Source organism: Garra rufa, chromosome 4 (genome assembly GCF_049309525.1).
Source record: "Garra rufa chromosome 4, GarRuf1.0, whole genome shotgun sequence".
In the NCBI taxonomy this organism is placed as follows: domain Eukaryota; kingdom Metazoa; phylum Chordata; class Actinopteri; order Cypriniformes; family Cyprinidae; genus Garra; species Garra rufa.
In genome coordinates this window covers 32,266,441-32,293,585 of record NC_133364.1, presented here as the reverse complement: position 1 = coordinate 32,293,585, position 27,145 = coordinate 32,266,441, and the positions used below count along the sequence as shown (strand labels likewise).

General features: G+C 37.3%; 1 protein-coding gene and 2 long non-coding RNA genes across 3 annotated transcripts; 2 read left to right on the top strand and 1 right to left on the bottom strand.

Annotated features, from left to right (window-relative positions):
• Positions 1-2,864: 2,864 nt before the first annotated feature.
• On the top strand, positions 2,865-8,106 carry LOC141332886 (tripartite motif-containing protein 14-like). The gene is made up of 5 exons (XM_073837847.1): positions 2,865-2,959; positions 6,378-6,551; positions 6,917-7,090; positions 7,172-7,218; positions 7,294-8,106. Exons 1-5 carry the CDS (start codon positions 2,865-2,867, stop codon positions 7,812-7,814), a joined length of 1,011 nt encoding a protein of 336 aa, XP_073693948.1. The 3' UTR covers positions 7,815-8,106.
• Positions 8,107-15,125: 7,019 nt separating this feature from the next.
• Positions 15,126-19,861, bottom strand: LOC141333899 (uncharacterized). Its single transcript, XR_012355435.1, has 6 exons — positions 19,592-19,861; positions 19,233-19,258; positions 18,959-19,055; positions 18,541-18,630; positions 18,151-18,233; positions 15,126-16,446 (listed from the first exon to the last, which is right to left on the bottom strand). It is a non-coding gene; the product is annotated as an uncharacterized lncRNA (long non-coding RNA).
• Positions 19,862-20,618: 757 nt separating this feature from the next.
• Positions 20,619-21,462, top strand: LOC141333906 (uncharacterized). The gene is made up of 2 exons (XR_012355442.1): positions 20,619-20,693; positions 21,187-21,462. It is a non-coding gene; the product is annotated as an uncharacterized lncRNA (long non-coding RNA).
• The last annotated feature ends 5,683 nt before the right edge of the window (positions 21,463-27,145 follow it).

Here is a 27,145-nt window from a genome sequence, read left to right as displayed (position 1 = left end):
AATCGAATATGATTCAATAGGGAATTTGAATAGAATCGCTGTTTTACGGCTGTTCAGAGTCGACCCGCGATTCATTAAACGAGCCGTGTAACAGAAACTCTGCAATGGATATTATTATCCAGAATATAGTGAAAACACTATTTATAAGCACAGTAGCAAAATCGGCAGTTTAAGACATTAACTTGTAAGCACAAAACACAAGATACTTATCTTTTCTAATAAAAATATGATTTTTATTGGATAAACCTAACACATACAAACTAATCTAACATAAACACACGCATTCACACAGGTTGCAGAAAGAGAAAGTGAGGAAAGAAATGAGTTTAGAGGAATGAAAATATGAAGTCCCAAGTTTATAGCAATATGTGTAATTGCTTAGACCTGAACAACCATCAATCAATTAATTAACCCTCGTATTGAGTCTCTCAAAGAGGTTATTAAACTTTATATCAAATGCACCAGTTCAGTTAGAACCTGGAGGTTACTTGCGTTGCCTTTTTCTGTGCCGAGGAAATTCCTTTGGTTGCGTCGCTCCAGAAAGGGGGCCTTCCCGAGGTTGCTGATTGGTTGGTTCTGTGGTCCTTTGTGAAGTCTTGGGCATTGGCTTGGCTGAGGATGCGAGTTGTGCGCTGTTAAAGTTCAGGTCAGCGAAGACGTTTGGGTCTGTCGCGCCTTGCACAAAACTTAAAAAGAACACGAAACTCTCAACGGAAAGAAATAAAAGAATTAAAGTAAAAGACAGGAGTGTAATGATCTCCTCATGTTTCCTTTAGAGGAGCAGCTGGCATGCAGGCCAGGCAGCGTCGAGACGCGGCGGCACGAAGCCGTAAGAGAGTGAGAGCGAGAGTATGGAGTAAGCGCGTAAGAGAAGAGTAAGAGAGCGATTTGATGGTGTCCTGGGTATTTAAACTCAGCTTTTGGACACATCCAAAATGGTGTCTTGACCAATTAGAACATTGTCCTAAGTTGGGGTACTGCTGGTTCCTCCTCCCAACCATAAATCACAATGTTATCTTATCAGTCCCGTGGTCCCAACTTTCCCGCTCTTGGCAAAGTTAAATTTGGACATGATTTCGATAACAAGACTAAAATACATTTTACAAAGAATTGAATTATAGAAACATTTCAAGAATGCAATTTCAAGACCATGCACATCAAACACCAATATAAACCATTAAACTATTCAATAGTTATCAAAAGGGACATACACAATAAGTGATTAAAACATAATAGGCAAATGTATGGGTTACAAAGAGGATAGGAAGTTCTGCATAGAAATGATGAGTTGCTCATAAGTTCTTTTAGCATAATTTTAGGTGCATATATACATCAATGGGCAGTTTTCTGGGAATGTGAGGGTCTGTTCTCTAAGCTGGGAGGTCAAAAGTTTAGGGAAGGAATCTCAGTCTTTCAGGAGTCCACCAACCAAACTCTAATGACTTAACTCATGTGATGTTCATGATGTGCATTTCTTTGACCATTAATCTTGGTTATTTGCCCCAAATTTGTGATTGTCAACAAGGGTCCTTTTGTGTTAATGTTGCAAGTTCCTAGTTTTAAGCTTCTAGTTTAAATGGTTGCTTCGAGCTGGCTGGCGCCAGGGTATCAAACGTCAGATTTATGACAGGGGTCTGGTCGTGCTGGAGTTGCTGGAATTTGTGGAGTTTGAGGCTTTAGAAGTGTTTTTACTTCTAATCGAATCTCCTTAATTGTCTGATTCGCGCTGAAATACTACAATGTGAAAGTGCACTATCCAAACTTAAACTGTTATTATTCATGAACGCTTTGGTATACAGACCTAAGGTTGGACTTAGTTATAGAGTTATAGAAGCTATAGAATTTTACATTTATTGTACTTTAAAGTCTTTTAGCGGTCTCCTCCCCTTGGTGTGTGGAGTCAAGTGTCACATTACATAATGTATTACGGTCTTTTAAAATCATAATTTTTTTATAATCTTAACCCTTGTGCATTGTTCACATTCACTGCCCTTTCGTTATGTTCGTGGATGAAAACATCCACTAAATTAAACTGCTGTAAAAATGTAGTGGATAAATATTTTTTTGAATTTTTTTGCATAAATCTGTTAATCAACCTCACTCCTGATCAAAACTACCAAATCTTTTGAAAAAATTCAGGATTTTGACTCTTTAATTGCCAAGTTCGTAAAAGATGTCACTGATTTTGAAAAAAAAAAAAAAAAACCCACACAAAATGACTTATCTTCAATAAAAAAGGTAATTGTGGACTGGATTTTTTTTTTTTTTTTTTTTTTTTTACCTTTTTAACAGTCTTGGACTTGTGAAAGATTAGTAAGAAGATTGGCTTTCGTGCATTGTTAGTTTTGGCACAGCATCAGATTGTAATTTTTTCTCCCTCATTTGTTGTCCGTAGCTGTTTTTGCCCCATTGACTCCTATTATAACCACATTTTTTGATTGCAAAGCCAAGACACCATATAATGATGAATTCTTGATTGTTTGTGGTTTTCTCTGTTGGGAAGAGGTAAAATTAGTAAATTTTACTGTTGATGATCAGTTGGCCCCATTAACCCATTAGATAGCCCTTTGCAAAAAAAAAGAGCTTAATTTTACATAGAGTTCTATGGAGTATAACAGCATTTTATAGTGTGTGTGCGTGTGTGTGTGTGTGTGTGTGTAAGTGTGTGTGAGTGAAAGTGTGTGAGAGTGTATGAGAGTGTGTGTGAGTGTCTGTGAGTGTGAGAGTGTTACGAGAAGAGAGAAGGACCCAGAGGCGAAGGCCGGGAAAATCAAACAGAGGGCTTTATTCGTTCTTTGCAACGACAAAAGATAAACACAAGCTGTCTGCCGTCCACCTCCTCTTCGGTAGCGCAAACAGGATTAATGAAGTTGAAAAACAGGAACGAAAAAGTCTTAGAGACAGCTGGAGAGCGCAGTCACCGGCAGCGCAGCCAGGGGAAGCTCCTCAGCAGTAACAGGTGAGCCAGCGGTGGATTCCAGGGGGGGCGAGACGCCAAAGGTGCAAATACAGCAAAACTGGGCAGACACAAAAAGTCTAGACAGTTACTTGCAACAGACAGGACCGGACAGCAAACTCGACAGGGCTTAGACAGAACTGGACTCGCTAAGGTAAAGGATCGTTGAGAGCAGACGTACTGGCACAGAGAGTAATAATCAGCAGTAATGCCCAGAAACAAACAGGTAGAAATAGAGAGGACAATCAGAGCAAAGATGGGGAACAGGTGCAGAAGCAATCAGCGCGAGCCCCGATTGCGATAGCAGACAGCTGGGGAGAGGGAGAAAGAGAAAATGACATAGAGAGAAGAAACTAGATGGCGAGAGTCAAACCCGGCTCGTGACAGAGAGAGACCTCTGTGCACCTTGATACATCTGAGAAAATCAAAATAAGCACCTCAGCTCTCAGAACTATATGGTAAACAAAAACATAAATATACTTACTTTGTTTTTGTTTACTCCATGTAGTTCTGAGAGCTGAGGTGCTTATTTTGATTTTCTCAGATGTGTCAAGGTGCACAGAGGTCTCTCTCACACTTTCACTCACTTTCACTCACTATCACACTCTCTCACACACACACACACACACACACACACACACACACACACACACACACACTCACTCGCACACTATAATATGCCGTTATACTCCATAGAACTCTATGTAAAACTAAGCTTTTTTTTTGCAAAGGCCTAAAGGGTTAATGGGGCCAACTGATAATCAACAGTAAAATTTACTAATTTTACCTCTTCCCAACAGGGAAAACCACAAACAATCAAGAATTCATCATTATTTGGTGTCATCGCTTTGCAATCAAAAAATTGGAATTTGATGCTGCGCCAATAATCTTCTTACTAATCTTTCACATGTCCAAGACTTATGAAAAGGTAAAAAAAATCCAGTCCACAATTACCTTTTATATTGAAAATAAGTCTTTTTTTTTTTTTTCAAAATCAGTGACATCATTTATGAACTTGACAATTAAAGAGTCAAAATCCAGAATTTTTTCAAAAGATTTGGTAGTTTTGACAGGACTGAGGTTGATTAACAGATTTATGCAATATATATATATATATAAATATTTATCTGATTATTTTTTTACAGCAGTTTAATTTAGTGGATGTTTTCATCCACGAACATAATGAAAGTGCAGTAAATTTGCCCAGAGCATATGGTTGAGTTTTTGAAAAATTTCAAAGCATTTTCTTAAAATATGTGTCAAAAAAAAAAATCATTTAATTTGCTTTAACAGAGAAAAAGTTGTGGCCAAATTAAGACTCAACAGCACCCCTCAGAGGACGAAAAACGTCCACAACAACACATAAGGGTTAACAAAATACATATGGAATCTTGAGACTCAGACCTTTACGACTGTATTTGTTAGTTATTTTTTGAAGTAATATTGACAGAGAAATTTAGACATTTGTGACAGAAAAATCCATCAGAAAAGTTCAATGGTGTTTTCATGGCACCCGATAGCTGTTTGTGGTATAACGCCCTAAGTAAAATCTCACAGGAACCCAATTTTTTTATATCAACTTCAAATTTGGAACTTAACTTATTTAGACATAAGGCTTTAATTTTATAACAGTTTTGGATTAAAATATTTTGAAAAATATTTATTTTATATATAACAAAATACTGTGCATTGTCTTTACAATAAATTTAAAATTCTATAACTTCTATTACTCTATAACTAAGTCCAACCTTAGATCTGTATTCCAAAGCATTCATGAATTATAACCATTTAAGTTTGGATAGTGCACTTGCACGTCTATGTTCAAACACTTAAGGGGTTAAAGGTTAATGAATGGTTTATCAGTCAGACCTGGTGGTGCTGTTACCAAATTGATATGGCGTGGTCAGTGTGAGGTGACAATGGCCCACTCAAAGTTTGGTGTCAATATGCCAATGCTTTGCAGAGATACAACCTCAGACACAGTTTAACATCATTCCATTTCATATATTGACACAAAATCCATAACTTTTTGAAGATGATCTGAGCAAAATTTGGTGACAATTGGACCAACAGTCTACGAAAAGTTTGAAAACAAAATGGTTCAACTCAGCATGCTCCCCAAAATATATAGAGTGTTTTGTGATTTTTGGCCAAACCATTCAGAAGTTATAAGCAAAAATAGCCATTTTACATAGCTCCCGAACACTAGGTGGCACTGCGGTAAAACTGCGCAGCTAGCTGTAGCTCATATTCATTGTTATAACACACATCAAGTTTGGTCTCAATACACCTTTGCTGAGATATAGCCTCACATCTATTTTTGCGTGCTCTTCGTTGAATTGGTAAACATTATTTATTTTTCTTGATGATCATGAAAATAACTAAAAATACTTTTCATTTTTGATCATACGGGTAAAAGCTTTGCATTATTTGAAATGGCAAAAGGTCTACTTTTATGTAATTATAGTCACATTAACAAAAAACAATGTGCTTTTGTAAAATAAAGATGCGCTCTGCCGTCAACTTTCTTCACAGACACATAAATAAAACAACCTGAATCCTATTGAATACTTGCCTTACAAACGTGATAAACATATGTATAGAAAGCTTGAATGTAAGTGTACTTTTTTATGTAACTCATGTTGAAAGCAACTACTTTCTGATAAAATAAACAGTATGAACTCAACGATAGGTACAGTCTTAATCATCTCATTATCTGTAATGTGATCACACCCACGAGCAGCATGCACTATTCTTAAGATAATCATCCATGTGAGACGTGTGAACAAATTAAACTAAGTGTGAAGATTCATTACGTTCATATCGACTACTTTCTGGAAGAAGGCTTGCTGTGAGGAATAAGTCAGAATTTACCTCAGAAGAATGTGATGTGATGATTTATCATAATTGAAGACACAATTTTGACAATTTTGAAGAAAAATCTTGTCTACTTTTTTTTTTACTAATTACATAAATGTTGTTTTCTCAATAACACAAACAGGTACATTCATGTTGCTCACATATTTTTGTAGATCAGTTTGCGCTGAATACAATACAATCTTTAGCAATTCATAAGTGCTTAAGATACTGAAAAAACACAAATGTCAGGGCATGTCAAAACTAGGGCCCAAATCCCCCCAGATGGTTAATATTCATATCAAGCAGATTTCTTTTTTTTTTTAGCAAAAGCCTTACAATATTATACAGATAAATTATGCAGTAAAATAATTTCATAAATTTAAAAAAAAAGTTGTATACCTTATTTGTATGTCATTTTGGATAAAATCAGTAAATGTAAATGTTTGAAGACATAAGTTTCTCTAGAATCCCACAGATTAGTTAATGTCTGTCAGCCATTTAATGGATATTGTGACTGGATAAATGGATAAAGTTATTTACTTTCTGCTTTATTTTTGTATAGACTGGTCATCTGTAACCTCACTGGTAAGTGCTGTGAAAGTTTGTCTTCAGTTCTACGTTCATCAAACTCTAGTCTGAGAGAGCTCGACCTCAGTAACAATGACCTACAGGATTCAGGAGTAAAGCTGCTATCTTTTGGACTAAAGAGTGCATATTGTCAACTAAACATACTAAGGTTTGTTTCATATGACTAGATATGTTCTGTGTGTATAACATCCCTGGTGCCAAATCACATGTCTACAGTGTTTAGTTTTAGTGCTAATTAAATGAGCTAGTTGTAAGATGTAAGCTGTGGTCCCGGGTATTGCTTGAGAAAACATGTTCTGAAACAGGTTGGAAATAAATTTCGCAGGATAGTGGGTTCTCAGGCGCAGAGATGAAAACCTCTGATGTAGAGTGTTAGATAAATGAAATGCATAGTCAAATTACATTTAAATTAGATAATTTGTACTCTCAAAGATTACAGATACAAATATTTCTGTATATGTTTGATTGCCAAACCAAACACGTCACATGGACTGTTGCTGTGTGTATTTGTAGGTTGTCTGGCTGTATGGTGACAGAGGAAGGCTGTGGTTGTTTAACTTCAGCTCTGACTTCAAACCCCTCAAATCTGAGAGAGCTGGATCTGAGCTACAATCATCCAGGAGATTCTGGAGTCAAGCTGCTCTCCGAAAAACTGGAGGATCCAAACTGCACACTAGACAAACTCAAGTATGTTGAGCAGAAATAATCTCACTGCTGTCTGTGTGTTTACTGATCATATCAGAATGTGACATTTTGTGTGTCTTGTAGTGTGTCTCATGGAGGAGAGTGCAGGATTACAGCAGGACTACACAAATGTACGTTTGCAAACACAGACACACACCTTGTGTTGTTGTTGTTTTGTTATAGGTATTGTTTCTTTTTGTATTTAGATGCCTGTGATCTCACACTGGATCCAAACACAGCAAACTCTCATCTAATTATTTCTGAGGAGAACAAAAAGGTGATACATGTGAAAGAGGATCAGTTATATTCTGATCATCCAGAGAGATTTGATGAGTGCATTCAGGTTCTGTGTCGAGAGAGTCTGACAGGACGCTGTTACTGGGAGGCTGAATGGAGTGGACCTGATGCTGATATGTCAGTCACATACAAAGGTATCAACAGGAAAGGAGGGAATGATGAATGTTGCTTTGGAACCAATAAAAATTATTGGAGTCTGATCTGCTCTGATTTTGGTTTTACTGTTCGTCACAATAAGAAGTTCACTGTCATACGTGTCCCTTTGCGCTCCTCTAAGAGAGTAGGAGTGTATATTGACATGTCAGCTGGCACTCTGTCCTTTTACAGCATCTCTGACACACTCACACACTTACACACATTCAGCTCTAAATTCACTGAACCTCTCTATGCTGGATTTGTAGTTTGTGAGGGTTCCTCAGTTTCTCTATGACATCATGCAAAAAAACGGTGAACAACAAAAGAAAGACATACATACATACATACACACACACCTGACTTAAAGAAACCCTCTCACTTTATATATTTGTCCTGTCAGTTATCCAGCATGCTTTGCATTTGTAAGACCTCTGGCAAGGTTTTACTCTTAGAGACTTTGTAATTATGTGACATGTTTGGCGTTTGTTCTTTGCTGGTTAGGTCCAGAATTGTGTGTGTTATCATTGTTTAGTTGTTTATTATCAGAAGTGTACTCCCACTTGATGACCATGTTTAGAATCGCTTCTTTTTATGTTATATTTACATGTATCACTTCTTTTTATCTAGTGTATATAAACAGTGAATGTCAATAAAGGTTATCTTGCTTAACCTTTTCACGAGTAAGTTTAAAATATTCTAGATGACACCCCAGAGTGAGTTATGTTATTAAAATAGTTTTTTTAGGATTTATCTCCATATAGTGGACGTACCTGGTGTCCGCAATTTTGAACTTCCAAAATGCAGTTTAAATCCCAGCCAAGGAAGAAGGGTCGTATCTAGTGAAACAATCTGTTATTTTCTAAAAAAAAAAAAAAAAAAAAAAGAAAGAAAGAAAGAAAAAGAAAAACAAATTTACATGCTTTTTAACCTCAAATGCTCGTCTTGTCTGGCTCTGTGTATTCCGGTTCAGGACACTAAGAGTATGTTGAAAAACTACCATCTCATTTTCTCTACCAACTCCAAAATCGTTGTACTGCCAGGAATATGTTTCCGTTTTTGATTTAGTGTTTTTTGTTTTCATTGTGTTGTTTCCCTCTATGGATGCCCTCGCCCGCCTGGAATACCACCTCCTTCTCCTGATGGAGCAGGGGGAAAGATCGCTCGAGTACCATACCAGACTGTTCCTGGCCTTCGCTAATATTACCAGCTACCCGGGCAATGTGTTCTACGATGCTAGCTTGAACATTGTGTGCGTTGTCCAAAGATGGTCCATGAGCGGATTTTGCCACCCTCATGAAGTTGACAATGGCGAGAAACAATCGTCTGTCACCATCTGTCCCCTGGATGATTTCGCCAGTTCCACTCCTGACCCAGAGCCCAGCCCACCATGTCCCAGCTGCAAGAAGCAGAAGCCCAAGCCCACAGATGACGGAGAGCCGGAGCCCGCTACAACCAATGAGCCTTTGCAATTAGGAGTGACAGAGCTGAGGATCACCGCGGAGCCAGAGCAGCGTGTAACGTCAGACCAGGAACGAGAGCAGGCTACCACGCCCACCATGAGGGGGAAAGCTGTGGTCAGTAAGATCGCGGAGAGGAGCTCGATCTGTTAAATATGGACCTGTCAGCCCAAAGAGAGCTTCCATGCCGGAGTTTAGCATATATGTCAGGAGTACAGATCTGGCCATTAAAAATGCGTCTATTTTCACGCGGCAGCCTGCAATTCGGCACGCGTGGTCACGGATCCTCCTGCGGGCGCTTTTTCAGATTTTTTAAAAACATTGTTGCGCTTCATATAATATCCACCAGGTGGCGCAAGGAACAACATTCTGTAGCCAAACACCATGGCCAGCTCTAGGGGGCGTTAGTCACAAATACTATTATTAACAATAGTTCAATGATTCCTCTTGCCTGAAAGTAGGGGAGCGCAGGGCACAACCTAACACTTTTTGAATTTCACGGTTTATGTAAATCCACGTGGGGTTCAGAGTACAATTTTTATCCACATTATTTTCACACTTGTCTAGTACAAATATATCGATTTGTTTCATATTTATAGTGTGTACGTTTTTCGTTATTTACCTCAAAAGAAAGGAAGTGAAACGTGACAACATGCCCCGTAGGTGGGGTACATTGTAACATCTGAGGGGCACGTTGTAACACGACCATATGACAGCTTAAAATGTTATCTGATCAAATGAAAAAAAAAAAAAAAAAAAACATACACAACAAACCAAAATATTGTCAGTAAAATACATGTTAACTTTTTCAAATGAAGTAATGACGTTTTTTAAAAAAAATAAGAATAATCTAATTTTGGAGTTTGACAATGAACACATCGCAACAATGCTTTGAACGGCCCTGAACGCAACACACAGCTGTACATTAGTTCAAAACAATGTGGAAAAATAGATGAAACACATTTAGACATTCAGAAAAACACTGCCTTCCCTCCACACACAGCTCTCATACACTCAAAAAAAGGAAATTAGCTGGTTATTACATTAAAACAAGCGTAACATGTAATTTTAACAAAATTATTTCAAAGTTTCAAAGGTGAACGTGATAACATAATGTAGGATAAGCATGAAATTCAACAAATTAACATTTGTTAAATTCAGTCATGTTGAGATAACGTGATTCAATATAGTCAGACTGATCTTGCACCGAAAATGGATTAGCGAGATCACGCGAGATGACAAACTGCAGGCTTCGGAAAATAACGAGATTATCACATGAAGAACTTGCCTGGCGTGCCTGGAGTTCATTTGGAAAAGGTAAGATAAAATCTGTTTTCATCCATCTACAAAACGATGTGTATAAAGTCATCAGCAGACTGTCCATCATTTTCAATATTTGGTCATGTTTGTTTGTTATTTTTGTACTCAGGCCGTTAATGTTATGCTGGCACATTCATGCTAACATACGTGACGATAGTTGGCTCGCAGTTAAAGGATAATTCTGGTATTTAGCACTTTGAGTCTCTTTTCTGGTTTATGGATGAACTAGAGTAGTGGACACAGAAATGCTGACGATGGGTCCTGTCTCGACTTTTTGACTCGTTTAGATTCTTCTTTGACCACTTCAGAGTGGCTGGCTACCGTATTCACAAACATGTCCTTAAAACAACCCTTAACATTCGTTTTCAAAACTGTGCAACTCACTGAGTGGCTAGTGGTGTTCATTGATGATTAAAAACAAATATATCGGCGCAATGTATGATTTCAATCCGTGTTATTTGCTATAGTGGAACTATTTTTTCAGATACCTCACAACCGCGTATAAACTTCCGCTCGATATTTGAGTCTGAAGCGCAGTAATATCAACGAGCACTGAGTCCTCCAACAGAAATCAATGGGATTTTACAAAATGCCAAATAAAACATGACAGAAACTGTATTTCGCTACGCTAGCTGTTTTTAATAATCAACGAACACCATTAACCACTCGGTGAGTTGCACAGTTTTGAACACGAACGTTAAGGGTTGTTTTATAGACATGTTTGTGAATGCTCGTAGACAGCCACTCTGAAGCGTTCAAAGGCGATTCTAAACGAGTCAAAAAGTCGAGCCCTGGTAAAGGTAGTCGAAATGTACGCAAAAACATACAGGTCCTTTTCAAAAAATTAGCATATTGTGATAAAGTTCATTATTTTCTGTAATGTACTGATAAACATTAGACTTTCATATATTTTAGATTCTAGTGATTCTAATTTTACTAGGTATGTATATTTTCCTTAATTTTGACCCTGGAAAGGCTAGATAATTGGTTTGAATACCATGGAATAATACACCCTTCCTTCTTAGCTTTTAAAAATGACCAGAAGTATGGTCAAGGATGTTATTCTACTCAGCATTTTTGCCTAAAGTAAAGAAAATAGTCTGACTTTGATTATTATATGCTGCCTAATTTAATGGAAAACCAGGTTTGGTGAAAATAACATCAAATTTAAATTGTGTTATGATAAATACATTTTATGTATGGCGTTGATTTAAAATTGATGCAAAGTGATGCATCTCTAATTTATATATTTGCACTCTTTCCTACTTTGTACCGCAACTGTTGCACTATAATGTCCCTCAGATTAGGGGTGTAACAGTGTACACAAATCAGCTGAGTAAATATATAAAGTCACAATTTGATATGTTTTTGGTACAGCGAGTAGAAAAATGCATAACATAAATCATCATTTTAATTAAATAGTGGTTTACTGAACACGCTTTAGGGCTCTCTTTTTGAAAAAAGTAGAGCAGTCCACTGCTGTAAAGATGTCTTTGTAATATTGGGTTTTCTGTTTCCTTCTTAAAGGGATGGTTCGGAGTAGAATTGACTTCATTGCTATGCACTCCGAAGCCCATGTAAATACCCCATCCGAAGTTTTTTTTACCTTAGTCAAACATTTATGGAGATATTAGAGTTTTTCGAATTGCTTGTTACAGGAGTGAATGGTACATGTCATGTATCTTGTAAATTGCACCACTAAATGTGCAAGTAATCTTACCAAACTTGTACAGTAGTGTAAATGGGTAATGTACTCACAAAACGCTGCATCAGAACATTTGTAAGTCCACCATGAGTGTTTTAAAAACACGTTTTTGCCGATCCCTAGTAGTCTCAAAAACTACAAATGGCGACACGTCGACGTCACTTCCCTGGTTTGAAAAAAGCACGTAAAAGTCCTCCTACAAGTTGACATGCACACAGATGTAGTAGGAGGACTTTTACATGCTTTTTTCAAACCAGGGAAGTGACGTCGACTTGTAGTTTCTGAGACTAGTAGTTCTCGGGTAAAACGTGTTTTTAAAAAACTCATGGTGGACTTACAAATGTTCTGATGCAGCGTTTTGTGAGTACATAACCTATTTACACTACTGTACAAGTTTGGTAAGATTACTTGCACGTTTAGTGGTGCAATTTACGAGATACATCACATGTACCATTCACTCCTGTAACAAGCAATTCGAAAAACTCTAATATCTCCATAAATGTTTGACTAAGGTAAAAAAAAAACTTTGGATGGGGTATTTACATGGGATTCGGAGTGCATAGCAATGAAGTCAATTCTACTCCGAACCATCCTTTTAACAGCTCATCTTGTCCTGTATTATGTTGTTACTATTGCTTTCATTTATCTTTGTTCTCCATAACTCATGGCGAAATATTTTAATGGTTGTAAATTTATCGGATCTCTTTCAGAACATCACTTGTCTGCCATCCAACCACATGAATACTGGTGAAAGGGGTCATCGGCCATCATCAAGTTTGTGATTTCAATAGTTACTTGTAAGTTTTGCCAGACCTGAATATTTTTGGCCTAAAACAGTGAATTTGTCTTACTGACTGATTCCAATGTTGACATGCTTATGATGCTAGGGTCCAGCTAAACCTGTATTTGCCCAGTTTGTTTAGATTTTTTTTTCTATTGGGGTGGGGGTGGGGGAGGGATGTGGAAGTGTAAGGCGTGTAGTCTATCTCTGTCCAGTAGATACGACCTACTAAAACATTTTAGACTTCAGCACCGGCATATGCAACGTTACCCATGCCCACACATAAACTGCCCATGTACTTTTAAGACATGGAATGCTTTGTACATTCATTTAAGTGGAGTCCATCCTAAACAAAACACCCAGGAGCTACAGGAATTGTCAACATATAGTTGTCATTTGTGCACTTGTAGTGATCTTCCTACAGAGAAGGATTATTTTTCACACATTGGCACTCATTTGAAGAGTAATGAAACTGTTCCTTGTATGTTTGGGGGTTGTAATTTTCAAACAAATGTATACGGAACATTTCACTCTCACAAGAACAGGAAACACAGTCGACATACATTGAAAGATTTCAAGCCAGACATAGTTAGAAACACTCGAGTTTCACAAGAATCCTCTTATAATCCTGAGGAAGATGCAGGCAATCAAGATGACTCTGCAGTTGAAGCAGACAGTGTATGGAGCCAGAATGGTGACTTTAAAATTTGGCATCAAAGATTAAAACTGGCATTGAAAACAAAAGCAGAACTGAACAAGGAAACATTGGCATTGAAACATTTGTATTGAAACCAGTTGTATTGGCATTGAAACAAGTATTGGTACTGAAAAAAGAAAATAATTAAAATCTTACAATCTTATTCTTTCATTTTATTGGGATTTATTAGTATTTTTCAATGACAATCTTCAGATTTTTTCTTTATGTCACTCTTTTTCAGTGACAGATTTTTTTTTACAATGTCAGTTTTTTTTCACTGTCACGGATTTCAGTTTCAACTTTCTGTCACTGTTTTGGCGTGGAGAGGGGAGGGGTCTGAGGGGAGGGGTAAGTAGAGCGTAATTTGCATATAATTTGCATGTCGGCATACTGAAGAAGTAGGCCTACGTCACTTTACTGGAACCTGCCGTCAGCTCTGAAGCTTCTGGCGCACTCAAAAAAGTCAACTAGCCACTTATTTGATTTGCAAAAATACAAATATACAATATATAATATATACAATAACAAATATGTCTGATTAATACGATTATAACGAGTTTACTTCTGTTAAATGATTGATTCTTGTTAGTTGTGTATCAACAACTCTCTCTGATGAGTCACTGCGCATGCTCAGCACTGCGACGGTCACGGAATCACGTGGGTACAGACGGCTGAAGAAGAGGAGTTGTGTGAGCGCCAGCGGTTTGAATTGTTGCGTTTAAACGTTCTTCATCCTTGATATTGAGGGTAAGTACTTTATTGATATAATGTACCAGTTTGCACTTAGTAACATGGGATAATAAGTAATTACACACTGTAGCGATGTTTCAAAGTAGGCTTATGTAAATTTCGTTGTTTTTGTCGATACAAGTTTCACCTTAACGTTAATATATCCGCTACAATTTGTGCATTTCTGTCACAATTCAATGCTAACCACGCCTAACTATTAACTACATAACCTATGTTAAACCTGAAGTCTACCCCAACGTTGGGAGAGGAAAACTGGAGGAAAGAATGCACAGTCGAACACACTATGCACTCGTTTTTTTTCTGTTTGTACGTTAATGTATACTAATGCTATTTATACGCTTTACTTTTACGTAACTTAAATTGTAAGTCTTAAATCCCCAATTGTAAGTCGCTTTGGATAAAAGCGTCTGCTAAATGAATAAATGTAAATGTAATGTAACTTGTCCTCTGTTGAATCAGTGTGCACTTCTCATCGCTCTTTTCTGTCTAGCTAACGTTAATAGAGCTGTTTTGGTTTGTTTTTCTTGAGTTCCGAAATGTTACATATTGCTACCCAGTTTATTGAATACAGTTTGCAAAAAATTGTCAAGTACAATCTATAATGCAGTCGACCATATATACCCAGATAGCACACATACGTTGGGCCGACGTCGTCCCGACTTACAAAATTCCATCGGCGCGATGTCGCTCCGAGGTCGTTTGCTAATCGGCAAGACGTCGCCGCGATGTCGGCATTTGATCGCAAATGCTCTCCGGCCGACATTCGGCCGATGCAGCTTTAAATCCCGGCTGCTCGGCGTGGGCGCGGTTCACCGGCGTTTCGCTCATTCCTATTCTAACGTACCACCCGCGGCAGGAGCCGCTGGTTTATAATAAAACAATACACAGGACACCACTCTCAATAACGGTTGCTTGTTTATTAACATTTTCAAGGCAGACATTAAACATACAAATACATTTACATTTATCAGATATATTTGTATCAAAAGTGACATACAAATGAGAATCATTCACTCTTTCAAAGATTAACCACAGCATTTGCAGTAAAACCATAGTAAAAACTAAATCAATATTTTTACTACAATAACCGTTTAACAATGACTGTTGCATTAAAACCACAGTAAGTACAAAACTAACCATTACTATAGTATTTGCAGTAAAACCATAGCAACCACATTTATTATGATTTTAAAAAACTATGGTTACTACAGTCATGCTTACCACAGTTTTACTTTAGTATTACTACAATTCAACTATAGTAGAACCATGGCATCAAAACCTTATGAACCAAAAAAAAAAAAAAAAAACTTGTTTACTACACTTATAGTTGCTACAGTTTTGCTATTGAAAAACCATGGTTAACTGCTCTATAATTATATACACATTTCATAATACTTCTCATTTCAAAGTAGGTTTACAGAAAATGCATTTTTCCAAGGTTACAATGTAAATAAAAAAAAAAAACTTTAATCAGCCAGAGGTGACTGAGACTTACTGGGAAAGATCTTTTAGCAACAAAGAAATGTCCATATGACAGCATCTCAAAGATAAAGGTAATTATCTATTTTCATTGCCACATCAGAATCTAATCTATCTTCATGGCAAAAACCAATGTACAATATTACAAGAGCTACATGAACACAAAATAAAAACTGAGCAAACACTACAGCAGTTAAAATGTTTTAAGTTATATGATACAAATTTTAAAATCTTTTATGATAAAACATTACTAAAGTCTCCAGTGAAGTGTTCAGTTAAACACAATCATTTAACATTATTAAAGGGTAAGGTCAACAATGTTCAATCCACTTTGTATGTTACAAAGTTGTTAATATATGTAAAAGATTTCTCTGAGATCCCCAGTTTATTTATGAGCAAAACTCTGCTGCATGACGGAAAACGCAGTATTTTGTCATTTTGTTGATGCAAAAAGTGTTTTTGTCAAAATTCATAATTTCATTATGAGTCATCCTGCAGAGTGTTGCTTATAAGTAAAAAGGGATTTATAGGTAAACAGATTTACAGATATTAGAAACACTGCAATAATACAAAGCGGCTTGAAAATGTATACCCTTAAAGGCAATATAAGGATAATATTTCACAGTTTTGTATGTCCATGTACAGCTGGCATCATCTGAAGACTTGAGTGTTGCCGTCTTCTGAAGTCTTCACAAGTAAGGCTGGATCTGATCTTGAACTGGTGTAACCTCTGGTAACCTTGGGATGGGCATCCAGAGAAAGAAACAGGAAAGCAAAAGGAGAAAGATTAGCATAGCAGCTTTTCATATTATTTCAGACAAAGGATGATTTATTTAAATTACATATAATTGTAGTGCAATGTTTTGAGATGTGTTATGTGAATGCTTGGCTAAAAATGTGTATTTTTATTTAATTTAAACAAAAAGATTGTACCTGACCCCTGGACATTATCAGGAAGACTATTTTAAAGTTAAGGAATAAAATACAAAAAATGTGCTTATATACTTTAGTGGACTTTGATACATTCTCACTATTATCAATAGTCCAGAGTTTTGTAACCTCATTAGAGGCCAAATACTATCGCTGCTGTTGCCCGTATTTGTGTTTATTGTGATCTGGTTTAATCACAATAAGAATTTTTATAGAACCCTTGGTAAATATATTATTTGCCCTCAGTATTCAGGGAACAGACACGGAATGGACTACATATGCCACAGTATAATTTTAAGGGTTAGTTCACCCAAATATGAAAATTCTTTCATTAATTCCTCACTCTCATGTCATTACAAAACTGTAAGACCTTTGTTCATCTTAAAAACACCAATTAAGATGTTTTGGATGAAATCTGAGAGCTTTCTGACCCTGCATATACAGCAAGGGCCCTGACACGGTCAAGACACAGAAGGGTAGTAAAAGCATTATTAAAATAGTCCATGTGACATCAGCGATTCAACCTTCATTTTATGATGCTACGAGAGTACCAATTTAGTTTCTTTTGTGCACAAAATTACTCTCAGAGTTTCATAAAACTACAGTAGAACCACAGATGTCACATGGACAATGTCAACAATGTCATTACTACCCTTCTCTGTCTTGGTGGTACCCTTGCTGTCTATGCAGGGTCAGAAAGCTCTTGGATTTTATCAAAAATATCTTAAATTGTGTTCAGAAGATGAAAGGAGGTCTTACGGGTTTGGAACAACATTAGCGTGAGTAATTAATGACAGAATGTTCATTTTTAGGTGAACTAGCCCTATAAGTGGGAGGTACATCATAACTGTAATGTGCACTTCCTTTCAAAAGTTTACTTCTTTGAAATAAGACACTTCTGCTCACCAAGGCTGCATTTATTTGATCAAAAATGAAGTAAAAACAATAATATTGTAAAATATTATTACAAATTAACAGATTTTTGTGAATATATTGTGAACTTAATTTCTTTTTATCAAAGCTGCATTTTCAGCATCTTTACTCCAGTCTTCAGTGTGACATGATCCTTCAGAAATCATTCTAATTTGGTGATTTGCTGCTGAAAAAACATTTTTAATGTCTAATTATCAATGTCTTATCATTATCAATTATCAAAAGTTAAAGGAAACTAAATAAATGCTGTAAATGAAAAAAAAGAAAAAATATATATATATTTTTATTCATCAAAATATCCTCTTGCTTAAACTCAAACACATGATTAATGATTTCTGAAGGATCATGTGACCCTGAAGACCGGAGTAAAGATACTGAAAATGTAGCTTTGCATCACAGAAATAAATTAGTTCTCTAACTATATTAAAATAGAGAACAATCATTTTAAATTATATTAAATTTACAATATTACTGCTTAACTGTATTATTTATCAAAATACACAAAGCTGTGGTGGGCAGAAGAAACTTTACCATACCAAAACTTACGAAACAGTAGTGTATGTTTGATATTTTACTTACTAGATCATTGGTTTACAGTACTTTGGAGAAGAAGGTTCACTCTGAGTCTGCTGATCTGCCACAGGCCATCATCATGGAAGAATCTAGGAACAAAACATGCAATTTGTCACAGAGACCACAATATTTAGTATGCAGTTGCTGGTTTATTAGAAGGTTAAACAAGTTAAAGTACAGGTACAATGCAGAAAAAAAGAATACATAATATACTACAATTATATAACAATATGTTTTTAGTGTTAAGTAGTTACATTTGGATGTGAAAAGCTTCTTAAAATTACTATAATAAATATTAATTTAGCAAAATAATTTAACAGACACATGGTTATATAGGTTAAATATATTGTGTGAAAAATGCATATTAAGTTATTTTTATGAGCTTCTTCGGTTCACCTGTATTTCCTGCTTCTGTCAGCAGCTCTATTCAGACATTTTGAAACCTTGGAGCTTCCCTTCTGTTGTGGAGGCTTTATTTCTGTCATCCTGAAAGAACATATTTTGTCAGTATGTGTTTACCTTAGATCAAGAAGCATTTTCACTTGTTTTCAGCCATTTAGGTTCAATAAATGAGCCTACTTCCAATAACCCACAGACAATCTGTCAGCAAAAAAAATAAATAAATAAAAATAAAAAAAATTCATAAACAAGAGCTCAATCTCTAGAGTTAGCATACCTCATCTGTGAGATGCTAACGAACTTTTTCGAAGACATTAAACCATTTCTACTAAGTAAATATTCAACAGAAACGAGTCAATTACAAGTAAGGAACAGTTATATGTAATACTTGTGTGATTTTAAGCACTAAACTTACCTAAAAGCAGCGACGACGACAACAGCACCGAGAGACGGAGTTTTGTGTCAGGTGTCTTGCTGCCGCCCCGTTTCCATGGCAACCTCTCCAGCGTAAACTTAGATATTCAACATATTAAAATACGTCAAAGTCACGCAGTATTTACAAAAGTAAACATCTAGAATTGAATCATTACATTATTAATCTAGTTTCATTTAATCATTATCCAATCATGAATTTAAAACAGATTTTTAGTTTAAAAAGGAACCGCAACAATAACGTTAGCATGGCTCACCATAGAGACGGAGACTTTCTGGCAGCCTGTAACAGAGTGAAAAACACGACGAAAAACGTTAGTTAGGACAAAGCAGTGTAACACTATTGAAATAAAAACTAAAAACAAACTCTGAACTAAGCTTTTTGCTGCTCAGCGTCTAGCTCGTCCCCTCAGAAAAACTACTGGAAACACAGTAATCCGTTAACGTTAGCTTAACAAGTAAAAGTTATTTGGAAATGAGCCCAATTCTCAAGTTGGGCTCAAGGCAAAGTCTTTTTACCTGTACTACAGTGCACCAAGCGCCTTATTAGTTATAAAGTGTCACGGAATTAACAAAATAATATATTTTTTCCAATTTAACTCAAGTGAAAACTTACCTGAAAGCCACGGATGTCGCCGGAGGTGTAGCCATCTTTCTGGTGGGTTGCTAAGAGACGAATAACCGTACAAATTCAAACAGAAAAGTGCGGCATCGGCCTTTTGTCGTGAGCCGACTCAGAGCCGATGTTTGATGAGCTGGCAAAATAGAGCAGTGACTGAATTACACCCGCCTACGCCTGGCCGATCCTTTTTAGATCTAGAGTTTATGAGGCCGACGTTCTGTTCACGGGCCGACGTCGGCCCGACGTATGTGTGCTGTCTGGGTATTAAATGTCCTAACAAATTGCAATTAAAGTTATGATTGAATAGGTTTGCATGGTTTTATTCGGGAAATATAGTATATAACTTGTATACACTTTGTTTGTTTTGTTTTTCACAGCAGAAAAAAAAATACATCACAATGTATAGCTGTCCCCATGCTCTTCTGGTGTGAACCTCAGCTTTACATGGTAAGTCGTTTTTTTTTTTTAACACTCACATACACTAATGTATAACTAACTATCCTTGAATACTGAACTTATCTTTTCTTTCTCTTTCAGTGACATGTACTGTATGTGGCAGTGCAGGAAGTGTTGCAAAGGAGAGTTTTAGGTACAAATTACTTAAGCATTATAAACTAAACATTGCTTTGGAAGCGGCAGTCATTATGTTTGTGTACAGTAGTCAACATTTGAAGTGGAATAAAACCTTTAATAAAATTTGGGTCACACTTTATATTAGGTGGCCTTCACTACTATGTACTTGCATTATAAAATAAGTACAATGTACTTATTGTGGTCATTGTATTGCAAAACACTTGCTTCTATTAAGGTGGGATATGGGTAAGGTTAGGGACAGGTTTGGTGTTAAGGTTGAAATTTTGCATGCACATTGAAGACATGGGCAGGACTTAAAACCCATGTGTATAGAGTTCACCTGTTACATTCTACACAGACAGTAACACGTTCAGTACTCTTAAGCTGTGCTGCCACTGAAGTTGATGTAATCTTGTCTCCTCCCTACAGGACGACACTGTACTATACCAGAGAAGCCTGTGTTATCAAGTCTCTGTGCATCTACTTGAATGAAGACCCTGAAAAACTAATCAAGGGGTATTTGGTGAGTCTTTGAGAAAATAATTTCAAAAGCCATTCTGTACTTGGGTCATGTTTTTCCCTGTTTGCTACAACAAAAATGTGACATGAGAGAACACTTAACTTTGTCAAATAATTGACCTGGACAGAAAACTATACTTGCATGTTTTTTTTTTTTTTCATTGGAGTGCTTTATATTCTATGGTGGTTATAATGTTTTAGCCGCCTAAGTAATTTTAAATATGGTTGGCAGATAAATTATAACTTTTTTTAATATAATGCACTGCAATAACACACCAGCACCCACTGTGACCTCAATAATAAACAGAAGAATTATCACTTTTCTGACAGTTTCAACTTAAAAACTGAGAAATTATAACCTCTGATTCACATCAGAGCTCCTGTATTGGATTTAAGTTTACTTTAAAGGTGTCATTAATAAAGTGGCCAGTAAGTGTATAAGCAATTCTTGTAATAATTATTTTTGTTTGTGATCTTTTATGTGTTTCGCCCCACAGGATTCAGACATCGAGTCAAAATGTACCATGGAGCAAACTGTAGCAGGAGTGTTTGTCATACTGAAGGAGGGAACACCTCCTAACAATGACCCACAGGACATTGGTCTCCTAACTGAAGGTGTGGAAGTCGGGCTTGTGCTGTTATTTGGACTGATATGCTGTTTGAATCCTGTTTTACAAACACTCAAATTGGAGACTTAAAGTGAAGAAAGCAGTTTAAACTTATTTGTATGTGTATGTTAAAACTGAATGAAAAAATAAAAATGTTAAATTGTTTGCATGTTTTATGTGGTTCTTCTGTAGATGTAATGTTTTGGTTCTTAGATCTTTCACTTAAAACAAATCTAATTGAAACAACAAGATGGGTATTAATGAAAGTACCAAAACTATACATGAACAAGACATTAACTAGTAGATGTAACAAGGCAGAATTTTGTTGAATTGAAGTGCTTTTACTGACATATTTGACTAACACCATTCATTTTGATTCAATTCGTTGGAAATAAGCTACACTGACATGGTAAAACAATGTTCAATCTACAAGTTTAAATGACATTCATATAACATATTCAAACCTTTCCAAGTTTATTAGATTGGTTTAGATGCATAATGGGTGCTACGATTAAATCATGTTCACTGAACAATTTATTTTTTTGAGTGGGTGGCGTGACGAAAATGTCTAGTTTACCGGGAACTTCCAAGCCACAAGTAAGTCTGTTTTTTTCTCTCTGCCATTTACATGTTTATTCACGTGCAACCTGGGCGGTTTTGTAAACTTTTAATAGCCGTTATGCTAAGTTACCTGCGTTGAAGCCGAACTAGCAGCTCAAAGAGGAGAGGCTCTCCGGTGTGCGTGCGCGCGCGTGCGGTTGGGGATGTCAGTAGCTTAACTTACACAGCCGAAGTCCTGCTGTTGATCATGTCAGTGTTAACGTTACAGGCCATGTTACTGTTAGCCGCTGTTGTGATGTATTCATACTTAGCGGCAACAACTACATACCGACAGACACCTAATGTTAACTTCTTTTTTTTTTTTTTTGTAAAACCGGACTTTTAGCCTTGTTCGGTGCATATGGTGCTTGTGGCGTGTGTTTATTTTTGACCCTGCATTAGCCGTGTTGGCTAACTTAACCTGTGGTTAATGTTAGTAACTTAAATGTTCCAGTCGACGGCGAAAAAAAACAGCATAACGGCCATTAAAAGTTTACAAAACCGCCCAGGTTGCACGTGAATAAACATGTAAATGGCAGAGAGAAAAAAAACAGACTTACTTGTGACTTGGAAGTTCCCGGTAAACTAGACATTTTCGTCACGCCACCATGCCAGAAGCTTCAGAGCTGACGGCAGGTTCCAGTAAAGTGACGTAGGCCTACTTCTTCAGTATGCCGACATGCAAATTATATGCAAATTACGCTCTACTTACCCCTCCCCTCAGACCCCTCCCCTCTCCACGCCAAAACAGTGACAGAAAGTTGAAACTGAAATCCGTGACAGTGAAAAAAAACTGACATTGTAAAAAAAAATCTGTCACTGAAAAAGAGTGACATAAAGAAAAAATCTGAAGATTGTCATTGAAAAATACTAATAAATCCCAATAAAATGAAAGAATAAGATTGTAAGATTTTAATTATTTTCTTTTTTCAGTACCAATACTTGTTTCAATGCCAATACAACTGGTTTCAATACAAATGTTTCAATGCCAATGTTTCCTTGTTCAGTTCTGCTTTTGTTTTCAATGCCAGTTTTAATCTTTGATGCCAAATTTTAAAGTCACCATTCTGGCTCCATAACAGTGCGTGTTCAAATAGTGATGTAGATGTAACCAATAACTTGCCTTAAGTAATTGAGAATAATTTTGCAGCAGCGTTGCTTAAGTTAGAGCATTTTGCACATGTCCCAGGCAAAAAAAAATGATGAGTTCTTAGAGGAACTGCACTACTTAAGTTCAGCAACATTACCCCTCTCCATTGACATTCTTGAAGGGGTATTTAAGAAACATAGTCCCTCAACGGATAGGTCTGCGGTAACAGAAGTAGCTACTGCTCTCTGCACTTCTAATCCATTGCTCAAAGCCATAGAGAAGGGAGGTCCCCTAAGCTCAATTTATCTTCGCAACAAGTATTATAAAGACAGCTTTAACGTTGTAGAACCCATTGAATATGTTCTTGATGCCAAAGAAAACAGAAGTTTTCAGTATGTTCCTGTACTGAAGTCTTTGCAGCAACTCTTTAAGAAAGATGTTGTGGACATGGTAGTTGAAAACCACAGAGCACAGCAGAGTAAAATGGCGAGTGGTGAACACCACACTTACAAATCTCCTCAGGATGGTTCACACTTCCAGCAAAACATTTTTCTGTCAGGGGATGAGATGAGGATATTGTTACGTTTATACGTAGATGATTTTGAGGTCTGCAATCCTCTGGGTACTTCTCGCAGGAAACATAAGCTTTGTGGAATCTACTGGACTCTGAGTAATTTGCCTCCAGGCTCATATTCATCACTATCATCAATTTACTTGGCATTGTTATGTAAAACTGATAATGTAAATAAGTATGGTTATGACCGTGTCTTACATCCTCTTCTTCAAGACATGAAAACTCTGGAGCAAGACGGTGTTTTCATTCCATTACTTGGCAGATTTGTTAAAGGTACGATTCAGGTTGTTGCAGCAGATAACTTGGGGGCTCACAGTATTGCAGGTTTTAATGAGAGCTTTTCTAGTGGGTATATCTGCCGATTTTGCACAGGAACAAAAACAGACATCCAAACAAAAGAGGTAAAATCAGGTGCATTCACCCTTAGGACAAAAGAACTCCATGACTCTCATGTGACTTCAGCTCAGGAGAATGGTACAAGCTGTTTTGGGGTGAAAAGACACTGTGTTATCACCAAAACGCTTGCCCACTTCAGCGTTCACACAGGCTATCCTCCAGATATTATGCATGATCTGTTTGAGGACATAGTGCCAGTGGAGCTTGCACGGTGTTTGGCATTGCTTATATCCAAGAAGTATTTCAGTCTTCAAACCCTCAACAAATCCATCCTGCACTTCCCTTACAAGTGGGCTGACAAGACAAATTGGCCACATGTGATCCCACACACCTATTCAACTAGGGCTACAATAGGTGGAAACGCCCATGAAAATTGGGCTCTAATAAGACTACTCCCATTAATAATTGGCCACCTGGTGCCTGAGGGTGAAATGGCATGGCAAATACTGTTGGACTTAAAAGACATTGTAGAGCTTGTGGTTGCTCCAACACACACAGATGAGTCCATTGCCTATCTTGAGGGCAAAATTTCTGAGCACAGACAAAAGTACCAAGAACTCTTCCCTGGTGTGCAACTGCTCCCAAAACATCATTATTTGGAGCACTATCCTCAACTGATAAGGATGTTTGGGCCTCTTGTGTGCCTCTGGACAATGCGTTTTTAGGCCAAACACAGTTTTTTAAGCAGGTTGTGCGACACACCAATTGCTTTAAAAATGTGCCCCTCTCGCTAGCCACTAAGCATCAGCTCATGATTTCATATCACTTGAGATCATCCAGTTTTGAAGAAACATCCCTAGAGGTTACAAACGTCTCAACAGTCCCTCTGGATTGTTTGAAACAAGAGATAGCTCAGACTATTGAAAAGAACTTCCCTGGTACAACTGAAGTTCACCTTTCCAAGTGTGTGTCAAGTAAAGGTGTACATTTCAGAAAAGGGATGATAGTTGCTCATGGTTCTACAAGTGGACTCCCTGACTTTGGGGAGATTCTTCAGATTTGTGTTGTTCAGGAGAGACTGTGTTTCATGGTTAGAAGGCTTTCTGGGTGGTACAGGGAACATTTCAGAGCGTTTGAGCTGAGTGTATATCCTACCAGAGAAACTGTACTGATTGAACTTGGTGAACTAGCCGATGACTACCCTTTGGCAGACTACTTTGTTGGACCTCTAAGACTGGTGACATTAAAAAGATACGTACACATAAGGTTTGTTTTCTTTAATATTAAATGGATCTCAATGGACTGTCTTATTTCAGGGAAGTGTGACTTCATAATGCCACATTTATTTCCCAGCTCTTTATTTTGATTTCATATATTCAAATGAATGGAGCATAATTGGAACAGATTCAGACCAAAGCAACAGCAGAGGGATGGCACAGAGTCACATACAGCAGCACCTTTCTTCAAATCATTCTCCTCCTCGTTTTATTTTCTACTCTCTCCTTCTCATTGTAATTTTTGTCTTTTTTCACCTACTGGTAGTGCTGCCCTGGTCTTGTTGCTTTGATCTGCTTTGATAATCACAGCCCATTCATTTGAATGCAAAATGGAAGTGAAACAGTTTGGGAATAAGTTTGGTATCATGAAATCACAGTTCTCTCATTTATTTCATGATTTTTTGTTAGCCATATTAAATCGGCATGGCATTCCCTACTTTTGTACTCATTGATGTTTTAAAATCAGATTACCCTTGTTTAAACTTAATTTTCTCTATCCTCATTCAGGCGATCGTGAAATGGCTGCTCCAGTGAAACTCAGAATCATTCTTGGAGAAAATGATTCCCAGAGATTGATCCTTCCAGGTGGTATGCCAGAGACTGTCATTGAACTCGTACAGGAAATTAAGAGACAATGTGGAGTAGATGGGGACTTCAGGCTTCAATTCATGGATGTTGAGTTTGGGAATGAATTCACCAACTTGGTCTCAATGTCAGACATCCAGGACAAAAGCTCCATTAAGGTCATCTTTAACTCGGTTGCACCTGCCCAGCCTGATGGCACCCCGCCCTCTCTCTACTCAGCTGCTGCCTCCCGCACTCTGAATGACTCCTCATCCCTTTCATCTGCTGGTAGCTCATTTGATACAGACATATTGTCTTCTCCTGAGTCCACCTCCTCGTGATCCACTGTTTGGCCCATTGTCTTCCCCATGCCCCGGTTTGCTTATGATAGTCAGCTACAGCTGGACAGGGCCAATGCTGCTTTTAAAGAAACTGGAGCTTTGTTGAATCCTGATACAAAACTTAAATCTGCTGTTCTTGATGGCTTAGCTGAAACGATCGTCCAGTACAAAGTGTACCTCTCTGATAGGGAGTTTGATGAGGTAGCAGAAGCTCTGGTAACTACAAATCCATGTTTAAAAGAGCCAAGTTCAGTGACTGGGTATGGTGGATGGAAGACAAGCCTGAAGTATAAACTTGCTAACTACCGAACAAAACTCTGACGGCTTGGATGCCCTGAAGTGACTGTGAATGCCTTAACACACAAACCTGAGAGCAAATGCAGTCCTGCATATGGTGTAAAGAAGCCGAAAAAAGCCGAAGTGAATTACTGCTATTTCAAATGTGTACCAAAAAGGTAACTGAGTTTTGTCTACCTTTTTTATGTTTTTTGTAGGTGAGTACAGAGTTCAAGAGAATCACAACGATCCATTTGCAGTCAAAGTTCTTCTCCGAGCTTGATGTTCACTCTGCAAACCTGATGAAGGCATATGCCAAGAAAGGTGGAGTTCAAGGGAAAAAAATCAAGACCATCATGGCACCCATAACCCAGGTATGATACCAATGTAAACTTGGTCATTGTAGAAATGACTTTGAGCACCACATCTGTTCCCCCATTAGGGGTCATCTGTTTAAGTGTGAGGGGCATCATTAAATCCTGAAAAATCTGCTCTGAAATCATAAAACTCTGCAATCTGTTGGAATGCAGTTTTGAAGCACAGAAAAAGCATTGGCACTGTATACTATTATACACGTCTGACAAAGCACTCAAAAGCTGTCCCTTTTATCGTCCCGTCTTAAATGGAGATGGCAGGTATTCTTACCACATCGGCCACTGTGATTATCGTAAAACTTGAATGATATAAAGTGGAATGGTCTGTTCTTCACACATATCAGGCAAAATTATGTCTTAGGTGACATCTTCAGGTAGGTTACCTAGGTTAAAGGAGAAGTCTGGTGTGATTTTGA

What these genes read in the sequence shown, in the direction of transcription:
- LOC141332886 (XM_073837847.1), top strand. Translation starts at nt 2,865, where the DNA reads ATGAAGTTGAAAAACAGGAACGAAAAAGTCTTAGAGACAGCTGGAGAG. An exon ending in AAGCTCCTCAGCAGTAACAG is followed by an intron (nt 2,960 to 6,377) that starts GTGAGCCAGCGG and finishes ATTTTTGTATAG; the next exon opens with ACTGGTCATCTGTAACCTCA. An exon ending in TGTCAACTAAACATACTAAG is followed by an intron (nt 6,552 to 6,916) that starts GTTTGTTTCATA and finishes GTGTATTTGTAG; the next exon opens with GTTGTCTGGCTGTATGGTGA.